Below are 15,199 nucleotides of genomic sequence, written 5' to 3'. Positions count from 1 at the left end.
ACTCCTATCTGATAAATAACAAAGGAAAAAAATGGCCTTGGAGAGTTGCTTCTGTGCTGCTCAAGGCAATTGAGTTCAACTCACAAAGGGGTTTGAGTATTGCTCCTTGTGAGATCTGTATTTAATTAGGTTGTATTTAAGAGTATAATCACAACCTCCCACTTCTACTACCTGGTCACTGCCAGAACAGAACACTTGGCCAGACAGGTAGTAAAACCGACCTTAAGGAAATTCACATTCTTACTTTTTATTCTTTTTTTTTTCTTTTTATTCATTTATTCATTATTTATTATTATTTTTTGAGACAGGCTCTCATTATGTAGCTCAGGCTGGCCTTGAACTTGCAATCTACCTGTCTCAGCTTCCTGAATCCTGGAATTGTATGCAAGTACCACAGGTCTGGCCAGTAGGTTTGGTTATTATTATTTTGCGTGTGTGGTACCAGAGTTTGAACTCAGGTCCTAGTATTTGCTAGCTAAGTAAGTATTTTGTAATTTTTTACTTATTTTATACATGTGTATCTAAGTTTACGATGAAAAATGTTAAATCTTTTCATTTTGACATTTGAGATGAAGTCTCACTAATAATTGAGACTGACCTGTAATTCATTATGTAGCCCAGGCTGGCTTTGAACTTGCAATCTTCCTGTCTCAGACTACTCAGTAGCTGGGATTACAGTGTCTACCAACACACTCAACTTACAGATAATTTAGTAGCTTGTTTTCTTTTTCTTTTTTGCTTCTCTCCTAAGCCACAAGCTGAGTATTCTACCTTGCTTATAGCTATTTTTGAAAGATTTTTTTCCCCAAGCAAAAGCAGAAAACCCATTTTCCCCCTTTAAATTCAATTTCTGACTTTAGTTGAATAACTTAATTTTCTTACCCAAAATGAGGTGGTTGGGCTAGTTGGTCTGTAAAATCCTTTGGAGCACTCAGTATTTTGTGTGTATGCACTATTTTCTGTTGTTATAGGACAATATAAAGTATTATGCATTCATATTGAGAATGTTATTTAAATTTCTTTTCAATAAGGTTTTGAGCCATGAATTTCAAGTTCATTTAAAAAGAGATCTTTAATGTCAGATTTCTAAGCTTCTGAAGAGTGAGGTTTTCAGATATTTCTTGTTATAAATGACAACATCTAAAGTATTAGAGAAACTTGATGTTTTATTAATTTGCTCATGTATTTCATGCTGTTAAAAAAAGCATAGAATTTTCAATGCCTCTTTATTGTTTTTAATCCAGAGAAATCGTGTACAAAACCATCACCATCAAAAAAGCGCTGTTCTGATAAAACTGAGGCTGAAGGTTCTAACCTGGAAAATGAACAACCCCGTGAGTTGACCAGTCTGAAATCTCCAAGACCTATGTCTCTTCAGGCGCAGCCACCAGTGTCAGCTACTATTAGCGATTCTGTGGCCGCCCCAGCACCACAGCTGGGGATGGGGAGAGGCCTGGACTCCAGACTGGAAGTAACCACAGGCTCCTCTGTGAAAACCCGCATGCAGAAACTTGCTGAGCAGAGGCGCCATTGGGATACGGATCTCACAGGTAGGAGTGGTCTAGAAGGTGACAGTGAGGTTCTCAGAGTAGTTCATGGAAGCCTGACCTTACAACCGAATTCATTTGAAACTGTAGTGAGAAATGGCAGAGAATATACTGTACCTGCTGTTATTAGCAGGTGCAGGTACTGAATCTCTGCTCTGTATCCAGGAAAGCCCATTTCTTGGATTTACTTACTACATAAGTTAGAGCTGCTGAGGTATACAGTGCTGTTTGGTAGAGGAGAAAGAAAACTGTCAAAAAACCATATATAGGTAACCTGAAAAACATAGTCCTATGCTACAATGCTAGAAAGAGATGAGGGCTTACACGCTTGATGTTGATGAACCTGTAATCAGGTGAAGGGCCTGAGAAGTGTTGACAGTTATCTGACAGGGTTATTTGTGCTATGATCTATTCTATCTACTGACTTGTTATAAAGAAGATTGAGATGACTTACAAAAATAAAATACCTGTATTATAAAACAGGGATATCAAAGTAGAAAATATAGGAAGGAAGGACAAAGACATGAAAAGTAAACTTAGCTTGCTAAGATCCTTGTCTTTTTAGCAGCTAATGAAAAGAGGGGAAACAGTGCCCTAATAATATTCACAATTTAAAACCACAGCCATCTCTGGCACTAACACGCAAAAGAACTTTCCCTCATTGTTCCCAGAGTTGATATTAAAGGGTAGTAAACACATAAAATTTCTCAAGTTTGCCAAGTGGCCTAGCTCCAAACCAAGTATAATAGTAAGCCAGCTCTGTGCAGGTGGACAGCTCAGTACAGAAAAAGACCTCAGAACAGTAGACAGCTTAGGACAGGTAGACAGCTCAGTGTAGGTAGATAGTATAGTAGTATTATTTGTGATTTATCTTCAAGTGAAATGACTGCAGTAAACATTTTATTTTGTCTAACCCTGTTTTGTCTAAATAGTATCCATTAACCATATGGAATTATATTTGAAATAATTAAAATTAAGATTCTTACACCCTGGCTACATTTCAAGTGCCAGCTAGCCATGTGTGGGTAGAGGTAACTTTATTTAGATAGTGGACACGTTTATAGAAAATTCCATTGTTTTCTTGTATATACATTTATCTCCAAAGAGGGGAAGAGGAATAACAAAATGCTGAAACAAGGCCACAGGATGACCCATTGCAACAATGATACTCACAAGACACTATGTTGGAAATGAACCTTCTAACTTTTGGGGGGAAGGAGTGGGGAGGGAAGGGATAGTGGGAGAAAAACAAAGGAGGGAATAGCAAACAAGAAATGTACTCATTACCTTACTGATGCAACTGTAACCTCTCTGTACAGCATCTTTACAAGAAAATGATTTTTTTTTTTTGAAAAAGAAAATTCCATTGTGTGCCATTAGTCTGCATTTTCGAGCAAAAGTTCCTGTGGAGGCCTTATGCAAGCTTAAGTTACTTACTATTAGGACACTAGGCATTAATTCTGAGGATATAGTTGTAACATTGTATCCTATAGCATTAATAATTTATTGCACATTGAAAAGAGTAGATGTTAACAGTATTCTCTTGTAATTTGGATTAAGTCACTTGATTAGAAAAGATAATGTCAAATTTAAATACTTTGATATGTCATGCATAAAAGCTTTTTGGTGTTTTCTTTTTTAAAATTTTTATTTTATTGTAAAGATGCTGTACAGAGGGATTATAATTTCACAAGTAAGGTGATGAATACATTTCTTTTTTTTGTTGTGAAAATACTGTACAGAGGGGTTACAATTACATGGGCAAGATAATTAGTACATTTCTTATCAAGCATTGTATCCTCTTCCTTTGTTTCCCCTTCCCATCCCTTCCATCCTTCCCCCCAATCCCCTGTTCCCCCCCTCCCCCCCACCCCGCCCCATCAAAGTTGTAAAGTTCGTTTTGGACATAAGGACTTGTACATCTCATTGTTGCAATGGGTCCACCTATATCCCTATTTAAACGATTTGCTTTTTTCCCTTCCCCTCCACAAATTATACCAGCATCAAATACAGTGAAAGCAGGTATTATACTGTGGGGGAGGGACATACAAAGCAATAAAGAAATAATCTTATAAATCTGTTAGATACAATCACATGAAAGAAAAAAAAACATTTGAATGCATATCTTAGGGTTCATTTCCCTATCATCACCTTATCTGACCTTTTCTGCTTGACTCAGACATATACTAGTTATTGCAAATAAGGGAAACCATGGGACCTGTGTTTCTTTGGGCCTGGTTTACTTCACTTATGAATATATTTCTTGTCAAACATTGTTACGCCCTCTTTTGTTTTTTTCCTACTATCCCTTCCTGCCCTCCCCCCTCCCCGCAAAGTTATAAGGTCCATTTCCCTCATAGTATCTTGAGAGTATCATTGTTGCAATTGGGTCATCCTGTGTCCTTGTTTCAGCATTTTGTTATTCCCGTTCCCCTCCCCAAATTAGATAAATGTATATTGGTGGTTCTTTTTTTTTTTTTCTGGTCTCGGGCCTGGACTCTGGGCCTAGGGGCTGTGCCTCAGCTCTTCAGCTCAAGGCTAGCACTCTACCAACTTGAGCCTCAGCACCACTTCCAGCTTTTTTCTGCTATGTGGTGCTGAGGAATCGAACCCAGGGCTTCATGCATGCAAGGCAAATGCTCTATCACTGAGCCACCTTCCCAGCCCTATTGGTGGTTCTTAAACCTAGTAATCTCATTTAAAGATTCTGTATAAAGCAATCCCATTGTTTTACATAACTCTTGGACACAATTTCCAATTTTTTGTTCTGGAAACATTTCAGGTGATATACTGGAAAGCTCCCCCTCCTCACCAATGCCATCCGAAGAAAAGGTGCTCTCCCCTCCCAAGCCACCAGTACCAGATGCCTCTTCTGCCCCAATTGGGAGAAGGGGCCGTCTGGCCAACCTTGCTGCAGCGATCTGCTCCTGGGAAGATGATGTAAGCTACTCATCTGCAAAGCAAAGCAGTGTACAGGAACAGCCTGGCACCACTTGTTTATCCAAATTTTCCTCTGCCAGTGGAGCATCTGCTAGGATCAATAGTGGCAGTGTTAAGCAGGAAGCTACATGCTGTTCCCCAAGGGATGGCGAGGCCTCTTTGAACAAAGCCCAGTCCTCCAGTGCTGCTGCTTCATCTTTGGTTAATGCCTCAGTTTCCAGCTCTGTGGTGAGTCAAGTTGTCTTGGTCTTTGGAAACTTCTTTTGTTAAAGAGTGGTAATGGTTAAATATGTATGTAGGTATTAGTTTTATAGAATGTGTACAGTGTGTTTGTGTGCATTTTTGGAATCTGCATTTCATAAAAATGCAACTTACTCCAAGGTAAATTAGCATTCTGAGCTGAAATAAATTTAATGCAAATCCAGGAGATGTAGTAATGGAAAGATGAAGCCTCTTCTTGGTTTCCAAGAGGAGCACTGAAAGCCCCTTTATTACAATGCTTTTGCATGTATTCCTATGGAATGTTGATTATTTCTGAAAAGTATACTAAGTACCGATAGTTGCCTCCAGGAAGGCAAATAATGTCAAAAAAAGGAAAAGGAAAATGAATCTGTTTCTGCCCATTGTTCTTTTAGTGTGGGTTGTTGGAATTAGACCTGCGCAGTCCAACTCTGCAACATATTTCCATGGGCATTTATTACATTTTACTTCATCTTGTAAAGCCTTGTTTTTCCATATATACATGTATATAAAATGGGAAGAAGTTACTTAGAAGGGTAAGTGAGATGTACAATTCTGATTGGTTATCATTAGCTAGTGTTTGGTTATCATTAACCATCAAGTACCAGAAACTATATTTTGAGCATCCCTATCTGAAAATCTGAAATTTGAAATACTTTAAGCTCTGAAACTTAACCAGATGTGGTGGTACACATTTGCAATACCAGCATTGATGTGGCTGAGGTAGAGGATTGTTTGTTTGAGAACAATCTGAGCTATATAGTGACACTCTGCCTTAAAAAAAGTGAGAAAAAAGTATCTGAAAATTTAAGCATCAGAAATGACACCACAAGTGGAAAATTGTGTCATGCATGAATTTATTAAAAATACCATATAAATTCTTTTGCTCTACCTTCCTGCTTTCCCTAGGTCATTTCATCTACATTTAACGTGTACATTCTTCTTCTATGTACTTATGACTCTCAAATATATATCTACAGCTACAAAGCTTCCTTGTAACCCAATCCTATAAAGAAAAACTTCCTACATAAAAATAACACCATATAAAATTACCATTAAGTTACATGTCTAAAATGTATATGAAACATAAATGAGTTTTATGCCTAGACTTGGGGATCAACTCATGCCAAAACTCTCAAAAAGTATGAAATTTCAGACACTGGTTCCAGGGATTTCAGATAAGTGATACTCAACCTATCTCTTGTTGAACTGATGTTTTATTAAAAATGAAATGTGGTTTAATAAAGGTACTAGTGTCTTCATATGCATAAAATTTTATAAAATAACTGTCCTCTTAACATTTAATTACCTATCAATATATTATATATGACTTATTACCAGTTTTTTAAGCTGATCTTTTCAAAATAATTCAATGTAGTTTGATCTGTGAGAGAGCAATTTTTTTTTTCCGTAAGTTTTAGGCTGCCAAGTAAATGGGAGTTTAGTTCTTTGGTTACAGGAATACCTGTTGATACTATGAATGTTCACTGTGAATGTTGTCATGTTTCAGAAAGATCCTTTGTCTCCAGTGAAATCTGCTGCATCTATCACCACTACAAAAAATTGCGAGGTTCAAAATCCTGAGCTACTTCAGAAAACTCCAGTTAGTCCTTTGAGAACAGAGGCGTCAAAAACAGCTGTGAAGTCAGGTTTGTCCCAGATAGTTCAGTCCAGAGAAGAAAGCAGAGAAATTTGTCTGCAGCCTCAATCCAAAGACAAATCTACAACACCAGGTTATGTATTAAAAGCAAATAAACGAACCTAAAGTTACTCCTAAAGTTATTCAAGGTAGCTGTTCTCAGCAATCTTAATGTCCATTTGTGAATTGTAGAGGATTGGTTTGTTGAAACAAGTGCTCTAATGTTCCAAATAAGACTTCTTACTAAGCTTTAATTAATTGAATAAATATTCTTTAGTGTAGACTAGCTTATTAGCTGGTATATTACAACCTATTTCATTTTAGCTTCTCCAGGATGGTTGTATTGGATGATTTTTTTCCTAAATTTTCTGATTCAGGAAAGCAGTTTTCTATATATAATGGGGAACTGTTTTGTATCATCATACAACCCTTCTCAGTCCCCATCTGAGGTCAGCCAGCCCTCGAAAGGCAAAGGCTTAGATCAGAAATATTTTCAGGGATTGGATATTTAATTAAATGTTTCTTTGTATATTACTGGATTCTAGTTTGACGTATGACATGAAGTGGTAATAAGTAACAGGTTGGGTCCTCGAGTAATGGCCACAGATCAAATTATTAAAAAAAAAAAAAATTCTATTTTTGGCAGTACTACAATTTGAGCTCATAGCCTTATGCTTGGCAGAAAAGTGTTCTGTCACTTGAGCCATTCCTCTGGCTCTGAAATTATTTTAATTTTATTTAAAATTTTTAAATTGTTATTTTAAATTGTTATTATAAAGGTGATGTATAGAGGGGTATAGTTATATAAGTCAGATAATGAGAACATTTCTTTTTGGACAATGTCACTCTTTCCTTTGCTCTCCCAGTTTTTCCCTCCTGTCCCTATCCATAAGTTATATAGTTTGTGTATACAGTGAGTACTAAATTTATTTTTAAATGATTTTGATTTAGTATGTGAATTCTGTTATTAAGTGACATTAACCAATCAAAAAAGACAAAAGAAACACAGAAAGGTCAAGTGGGGCATAGTGTCACATGTCTGGTACCTCCCTCTCCCCAACAGAGCTGGTTTTACTTTATTTATCTATGTACTTTGTGTGTGTGTTTGTGTGTGTGTATGTGTGTATTGTACCAAGTGGTTTCCCTATGGCTTTTTCTCTTTCCTTGCCTGGTTTGAAGGTTTTCTGAGACATCCCTACACAATTTGGGAATGGTGCTCATTTGATCCTATTAAGGCCTTGGCTCCCTGGGGTCCCTCCTCTGCTCTGTGTGCTTTGTGGCTTAAGGATGCACCCAACATACCTGCAGCCCCAGTGATGGATTACGGGCCCAGAAACAGGATAGCCTCCTACTCCACTCCCACACTCCCACTCCTGGGACCCAGTCTACTCTGTTCTTTCCAGACCCCTTCCCAGCTAGACAAGTTTCAGGCATCTGGCCCAGCTGTGTAGTGAGGGTGTTCAGGACTGTAGTCGTGATGGGGGATGAGGCTCCTGGCATTAGACATCACAAATGGGGTTCCTTTTCTCTCAGATCAAATTGTTTCTTTTGCCTTTTTCCAAACAAATTTTATTGGAACAACCATATCCATTTATTTACATGTTTTTTTGTGGTTGCTTTCATGTAGAGTTGAAAGTAGTCACTATCATGCCATGTACAGGACAGTGTTTGGCAACCTGTGATATGGTTTAGACTGTTTTTATATAGCATAGATCTAGAATTCTCTGGATGGAGGGGTTGATATACATACACAACTGTCCCCCTATGGGTATACTTTATACTATTTAAAGAAATAAGTACTATTTTCAATAGATTATAAAATCAGTCCTCTGATGAGGGTTAATTCATACTTTTTTTTTTTGAGAAGTAAAAGGAAGAACTTCCAGATTGTTATGTTAGACTTCCTGAAAACAGAATAAAATAAATTGGACTGGAGAAATGTAAAGAGTTAGATGTTTTCATGGCTAGAATACTTCTTGGTTAAGGTAGATTTGTTAGTTCTTATATAATTAATTTCTAATCCCTTAAGTTCTGATTGCTCAGTTTGAGTGTTCTCTACTCCCCACTGTCTTTTCACTGTTTTGAAAGTACCTTTTTCTCTTTTTTTTTCCTTTCTCCTTGTCCCACAGGGGATTGGACCTAAGGTTTCACACATGCTAGACAAGTATGTGAAGCTATATTTATTCTGAGTACTATTTCTTTTTTTAAACTAAAAACTCTAAAATACATTTAGGAAATGTAATTTTTTGAAGTGTTTTTCATAAGTTCTTTTGTGAATGAATATTTCTAGTAGAATCAAGACATAGATTTCAGAACTTTCTTCCACAGATATTGCAGTTAGTAGTTATTCTGAATAGGCTTCAAAACTGCATGTGTTTTCTGCAGGAGGGAGAGGAATTAAGCCTTTCCTAGAGCGCTTTGGAGAGCGTTGTCAAGAACACAGCAAGGGAAGCCCACCTCGGGGCACCTCCCAGAGGACCCCCGTCATCACTCCAAACACAAAGGCCATCCAAGAGCGATTGTTCCGGCAGAATGGAGGCTCATCGACTGCCCATGTAGCTGAGCAGCTCAAGCAGGTATGCACTGTTCATCATAGGGTCTTGGCGTGGGGCCTGGGGGGGACAGGGGAGGGAGGGTGTTTAAAGCCCCTTCATTCTCTATCACTTGCTGCAAATTGGGAATGATATCCTATATTCTACGTATTGTGAGCTTTTCCATTTTAAAGTGGAAGACAAGGAAAGCTTTATATAGTGCTTGGCTGTTGCTCTTCAGTATGTAACTGACTCTCATATAAAATACTATTTTGGTGATTTAGGAGCGTCAGAAAGAACTAGCATGTCTTCGAGGCAGATTTGACAAGGGCAATTTATGGAGTGCCGAAAAAGACAAAAGCTCCAGAAGCAAACAACTAGACCCCAACCAGGTAATGTAAATAGGAAGTAGAAGACTGTATTTGGTGGCAGAGTTGTCTTGAGATGTCGTTTGTATGGTATCATAGAATAATTTATAAGCACTTTCTATTTCTAGATGAATGTGACCCTTTCCATTCACAGGCCACTTAAGTGATAAACAAAATAACTGCTTTTTTTTTTTTTTTCCTGTCATGGGGCCTGAATTCTGGGTCTGGGTGCTTTCCCTCAGCTCTTCAGCTCAAGGTGAGCACTCTACCACTTGAGCCACAGCGCCACTTATGTTTTTTCTGCTTATGTGGTGCTTATGTGGAATCAAACCTAGGGTCTCATGCAAGCAAGACAAGCACTGTACCACTGAGCCACCTTCCCAGCCCAGTAACTACTTTTTTAACCCTATTTAACCCTTCAGGCTCTTCATACTCACTGAGGATGCTAAAATCAAGCAAGAGGTATTTTCATTATTCAATTTCAGATTCCTTGTTATACTCTGCTTAGATGCTGGTTCTAAAATGTTTCCTAGAGTCTACCTTTCTCATTGAATTATTTTCTTCTCAAATAACATACAAATTGCAATTCTGTTTTTCTTTTCACTTACTGTAGGATTTCCTTTTCCTCTGTCCTAGTCAGTACTAAGCTAGGATTCTAAGCCGACCTTAGGTAGTGTGAATATTGATTCCTAATTCCTGAGTACTGATCCACCATAAGAGAAAGTAGAATATTGTAAGATTCTATCTTCCTTTGTAGCCCAAACTGACTTCTAACTTGTAGTCCATTGGTGTCAGCCAACTGAATGGTGGGATTATAGACGTGTAACCCCATGCCTGGCTCCTTGTGTTTTCAGAGCTTTGGTTTAAGCCTTAAAGAGTGAGTATAGGACTGGGAAGGTGGCTCAGTGGTAGAGTGCTTGCCTTGAATGCATGAGGCCCTGGGTTCTATTCCTCAGTACCACATAACCAGAAAAAGCCAGAAGTGGCGGTGTGGCTTAAGTGGTAGAGTGCTTGCCTTGAGCTGAAGAGCTGAGGGACAGCACCCAGGCCCAGAGTTCAGGCCCCACGACCAACCGAAAAAAAAAAAAAGAAAGTGAGTATAGTTGTTTTCCTTTAGCACCTTAATTATTTGTTAATTTACTCATCAAAATGTTTGAGTGGTGTGTGTGTGTGTGTGTGTGTGTGTGTGTGTGTGTGTGTGTGTGTGTGTGTGTGTGTGTGTGTGTGTGTGTGTGTGTGTGTGTGTGTGTGTGTGTGTGTGTGTGTGTGTGTGTGTGTGTGTGTGTGTGTGTTTCCTTTGCCAGCTTCTCTAGGGCTGCAATTAAAGGTGTGCAGTTATACCAAGGAAATTTTCATTGTTTCTTGCCTCCCTAAAAAGATTTACATACTCGGAATTACCAGTACTCTGAACAAGCTGGAGGACCTGTGTTTTGAACAGGGCTAGGCCTCTTCACAAACATTCTCCTTTATTACGAGGAAACATCTAGAACAATATCTAATAGCCTTGTTCCATCTGACAACATTTAACTAGATAAGAGTTGTAGTCCAAGAAGCAGAGTTTACCTCTATTTGTTCTTTGCAGGAAGTTGGCCATCAAAACACTCCCCTCAAAAAGCATCAAGGTGGTTCAAATACTCAGTCACTTCCAGTAACAGACCAGGCACCGGAAAATCTGACTCCAGGAAAAGCTTCTAGTACTGAACCTACAGGTAAGTGTTTTCTAATTGCACTTCCCTTAAAATGTAGATTTCAGCTCACTGTAATCTTGGTAATTGGACTAGAAAGCAGGAGTTACATAGCCTAGCTATGGTAAATAATGCTGCAGTGAACATAGGTGTGCTGGTAGCTTTAGTGTGGCCTTGTTTGTGATCATTTGGGTAAATGCCCAGGACTAGAATTACTGGATCATAGGGGAGCTCTAAGTTTAGTCTTTTGAGGAACCTTCACACTGCTTTCCAGAGTGGTTGAACCAGTTTATATTCCCACGAACAGTATAGTAGCATTCCCTTTTGGCTACTTCCCCACCAGCCTCTGTTATTGTTTGTTTTCTTGATAATGGCCATCCTAACTGGGGTGAGGTGGAATCTCATTGTATTTTTGATGTGTGTTTCTTTTATGGCCAGAGATGTTGAACATTTCTTCGTGTATCTATTGGCTATTCTTATTTCCTTTCCATAGAAGGCTCTTTTTATTTCTTTAGACCACTTATTAATGGGGTGGTTGTTTCTTTGAGGATTTGTTATTGGGGGGGGTTAATTTTTTTGAGCTCTGATATGGAACCAACCCAAATGCCCTTCAGTAGATGAGTGGATCAGGAAAATGTGGTATATATACACAATGGAATCCTATGCTTCCGTCAAAAAGAATGACATCTCCCCATTCATAAGGAAATGGAAAGACTTAGGAAAAAAATCATATTAAGTGAAATGAGACAGACCCAAAGAAACATAGGCTCCATGGTTTCCCTCATTAGTAATAATTAGTATATGTCTAGGATAGTTCTAGCAGAGGATCATAATAGCTCAATGGTATGTACATATGACCATATAAAATGATGTCAATCAAAATATACTCCAAGATAGGGAAACCAGAGGGGTTTCTTTGTGTTGTTTTTTAATGTACTGTGTGAAGTTATTTCTTTTTTCTTTCTTTTTTTTTTCCTTTGGTTTATCCCCTGTTGTCACTGTTTTTGGTTCTGGTCTTATATATACATTTGTCTGATTTGGGGAATGAAAGAGGAATGACAAAATGGTGAGATAAATGACAAAAAGTGAACTAATGCAACAGCAATACTCACAAAACACTATGTTGGAAATGAACTTTACAACATGGTGGGGAGGAAAAGTGGGAGAAAAATGAGGGAGAGGGTAAGACTGTTCAACAGGAAATGTACTCATTACCTTATTATATAACTGTAACCCCTCTGTACATCACCTTTACAATAAAATAAAATAAAGCAGGAGTTAACTTCTCCTGTAAAGCGCAGATGCAGTTCATTTTACTCATTTCCACTAACCATGCAGATGTTTCCCCATGAATTCGCTTTCAGAGTGAGAACTCATATTCTCCCTCCACCCCCATTTCTCTCCCTCTCCCTCCTAGGTAGCATAGGCTAGCCTTGAACTTAAAATTCAAGATTCTCCTGCCCCTGTCTCCTAAATACTAGGATTGTAAGTGTGACTTACCATGCTTAGAGTTCATGGGCTATGTGCTAGGTATTTATTTTTTTATGATACCTGGGATTTTATCCAGGGCTTTCATCTGCTAGACAAATACTGTACCACTTGGAGCATGTCTCTTGGCTATAACTTTTTTTTTTTTTTGAGAAACATTCAATAATATCTGATGAACTGTAAATGTGTGTACCAACTTTAATTCAGCTTTTTTCACAAATGGTCTAGGAACTAGATTCTTGAATTACTATGTAGTTTCTAATATTAATAATGTATATTATAAGAAAACCTAGGTGACATAAATGCCTATCAGAAGACTAAATAAATTGCATTATGTACGTGTAATCAAGTACTTCGTAGTGGCCTAGAAGAATAAGGTAGTTTTATAAGATAGTTATTGTAGGCACTTTAGGGAGCCATAGTTTGAAATTTCTTTATTGGGATTAAGTAATTACATAAATTTATTGCGGCATAGTGGTACTTAGCTACTAAGTCACCAACACATTTTAACCTTCACATTGCAAATTGTTATTATCTTGATCTACAAAGCTTATGAACTCTACAGACTTTAACAATAAAACTATTTCTTCCGAATTTGATTTGTACATTTCTTTCCTTTTGCTTAGAGTCAGCTGTTTCCTCTTTCTCTCCCATTTCCTCCCTCCTATCGCCACCCTGAGTTGCTTAGTTCACTTTCATAAAAATCCAGTGCAGCTGATAGGCCCCTCTGTTGAATTTTTTCATTTGTTTTCCTCTAGTTCTTGTTGCTCTCCTCCTAGCTTCCCTCAGATGTGCAAATGTATATACCATATATGGGGTCAAGAACATAGAGTCGTCTAGAAACTATATGACAAATTAAGAAGAGGTCCTTTGTTTCTTGGGTCCCTTTTACTTTGTCATATCTTGTTGCATTTTGAATCTACATAGTTTGTAATTTTCAATGTACATTTTTTTATTTTCAATGTACATTTTTTTTATAATCTTTGTTATACTATTATGAATATATATTTTTTTCTTTTTTGGGGTAGAGAGTGTGTATTGAGAATTAGGTCTTGCTATATCGTTGAGATTGACCTTGAGCTAATGATCATTCTTCTTCAGGCTCTGAGAAATGAGATCACAGGCCTGTGCTACCATACCTGGCTAAATGTAATCATTTTGCTTGTCAAGTATTGAGAGAGATACTGAACTGGTTAAAAGAATCCAGATTGTTAAGTGGTGAGAGATATACCCAACTAATTAAAATAATCTAAGGTTTTGGACACTTTAGATGATGTAATCTGTAATCAGAGATAATTTTGCTTCTTTTCTAATTTGGATACCTTTTATTTCTTTATCTTGCTTTGGCTAGGACTTTCAATACCAGTAAGTAACAATAGTGAGAACAGGCATCTTCTTGTTTCTGATCTCAGGAAAACTTTCATTTTTTCACTTTTGTGTACAGTGTAAGGTTTGTCATGTATGGCCTGAATTGTGCTGGGGTAGTTTTATTGTAGCCTCCATTTTTCAGTGATTCTTGACATATCTTGTTTTGAAAACCAGAGTGCAGAGCAGTATGTGTAGTATGACCACCTTCTGATAAAACACTAAAAAGAATGTGTACATATCCCAAGGGAATGGAAGATGAGTGAAACCAAAAAAAAAAAAATCTGGCAATATTGGTGCCCCTTTTTTCTCTCCTGGTAGGAGATTAAAGCTAGAGCAAGTATTTGGGAGCATTCTCTGTATGTATAGATTTGAATATTTTTGGTGCATATATTTATAACAGAATGCGTATGAGTCTTTTAAATTTCCAAGTTATTATATATATGTATAGGTATTCATAGGGTCTTTTTCAATTTCTTTTTTAGGTGTTACTGAATGCAAAATGACTAAGTCTAGTCCTCTGAAAATAACATTGTTTTTAGAAGAGGAAAAGTCCTTAAAAGTAACATCAGACCCAAAGATTGAGCAGCAGACCGGTTGGTTTTTATTCTTTGTTGCTTGCTAATTCTAGACACATTATAAGAAGTAATATATTGATGGAACCACGTGTTCCCATGAGTTGTGTTCTCTCTTTTAAAAATGTCTTGTAATTTCATAATATTCCAGGTTAGGAAATGCTATAGCTTCTGTTAGGATGTGAAGATGTGTGGTGTGCCATGGTTAGAGTTATTGTTAGATCACAGACTCCTGTGAACATCTGGTCGAGACCCTCACTCCCACAATTGTATCAGATCAGGTGGTAAAGGGGTTAGTGACCTCAAGACTTACTGTGAGCTTTTAATAATTTTCTATTGCTGTCTGCTGTTTGAAATAATAGAAAAGTAGTTTAAAAGAACACTTTGAAAGTGAACCTTTTGTGTGTGTGTCTGTGTGTGTGTGTGTGTGTGTGTGTGTGTGTGTGTGTGTTTGTGTGCAAGTACCAGTATTAGGGCTTGAACTCAGGACCTGGGCACTGTCCCTCAGATTTTTAGCTGTGGGCTAGCACTCTACCACTTGAGCCACAGCTCCATTTCTGGCCTTTTGGTGGTTAATTGAAGAAAAAGGGCTCATGGTATTTCCTTTGTGGCTGGTTTTGAATCATAGTCCTCAGATCTTAGCCTCCTGGGTAGCTAGAATTATATATGAGCCATTGATTCTAGCCTTTCATATTCTTAAGTTCAGGACATTCAATCAACTTTTCGTAGATTTAACCTTCATTTCTTAGAAAATGTCATTGGAACTTTAAGAATTGTCTTGGTTTCATGTATTAGTACTGTTTTCTTTTTTATTTAGGCTT

The 15,199-nt window shown here is 37.7% G+C and overlaps 1 protein-coding gene across 2 annotated transcripts in view; it reads left to right on the top strand.

Annotated features, from left to right (window-relative positions):
* Anln (anillin actin binding protein) overlaps positions 1-15,199 on the top strand; it is a 46,002-nt gene that overhangs the window by 6,013 nt on the left and 24,790 nt on the right. For both annotated transcript variants that reach the window (XM_042695144.1, XM_042695143.1), the window contains exons 3-9: positions 1,245-1,550; positions 4,330-4,715; positions 6,238-6,460; positions 8,752-8,942; positions 9,182-9,289; positions 10,848-10,974; positions 14,289-14,399. In XM_042695144.1, coding sequence (XP_042551078.1) covers positions 1,245-1,550; positions 4,330-4,715; positions 6,238-6,460; positions 8,752-8,942; positions 9,182-9,289; positions 10,848-10,974; positions 14,289-14,399 — 1,452 coding nt within the window. The remainder of the gene's footprint in view (positions 1-1,244; positions 1,551-4,329; positions 4,716-6,237; positions 6,461-8,751; positions 8,943-9,181; positions 9,290-10,847; positions 10,975-14,288; positions 14,400-15,199) is intronic.

Source organism: Dipodomys spectabilis, unplaced genomic scaffold, assembly GCF_019054845.1.
Source record: "Dipodomys spectabilis isolate Male_0828 unplaced genomic scaffold, ASM1905484v1 ptg000178l, whole genome shotgun sequence".
NCBI classification, from domain to species: Eukaryota; Metazoa; Chordata; class Mammalia; order Rodentia; family Heteromyidae; genus Dipodomys; species Dipodomys spectabilis.
Note: the sequence above shows the minus strand (reverse complement) of the source record. Positions and strands in the feature narration are given on the sequence as shown.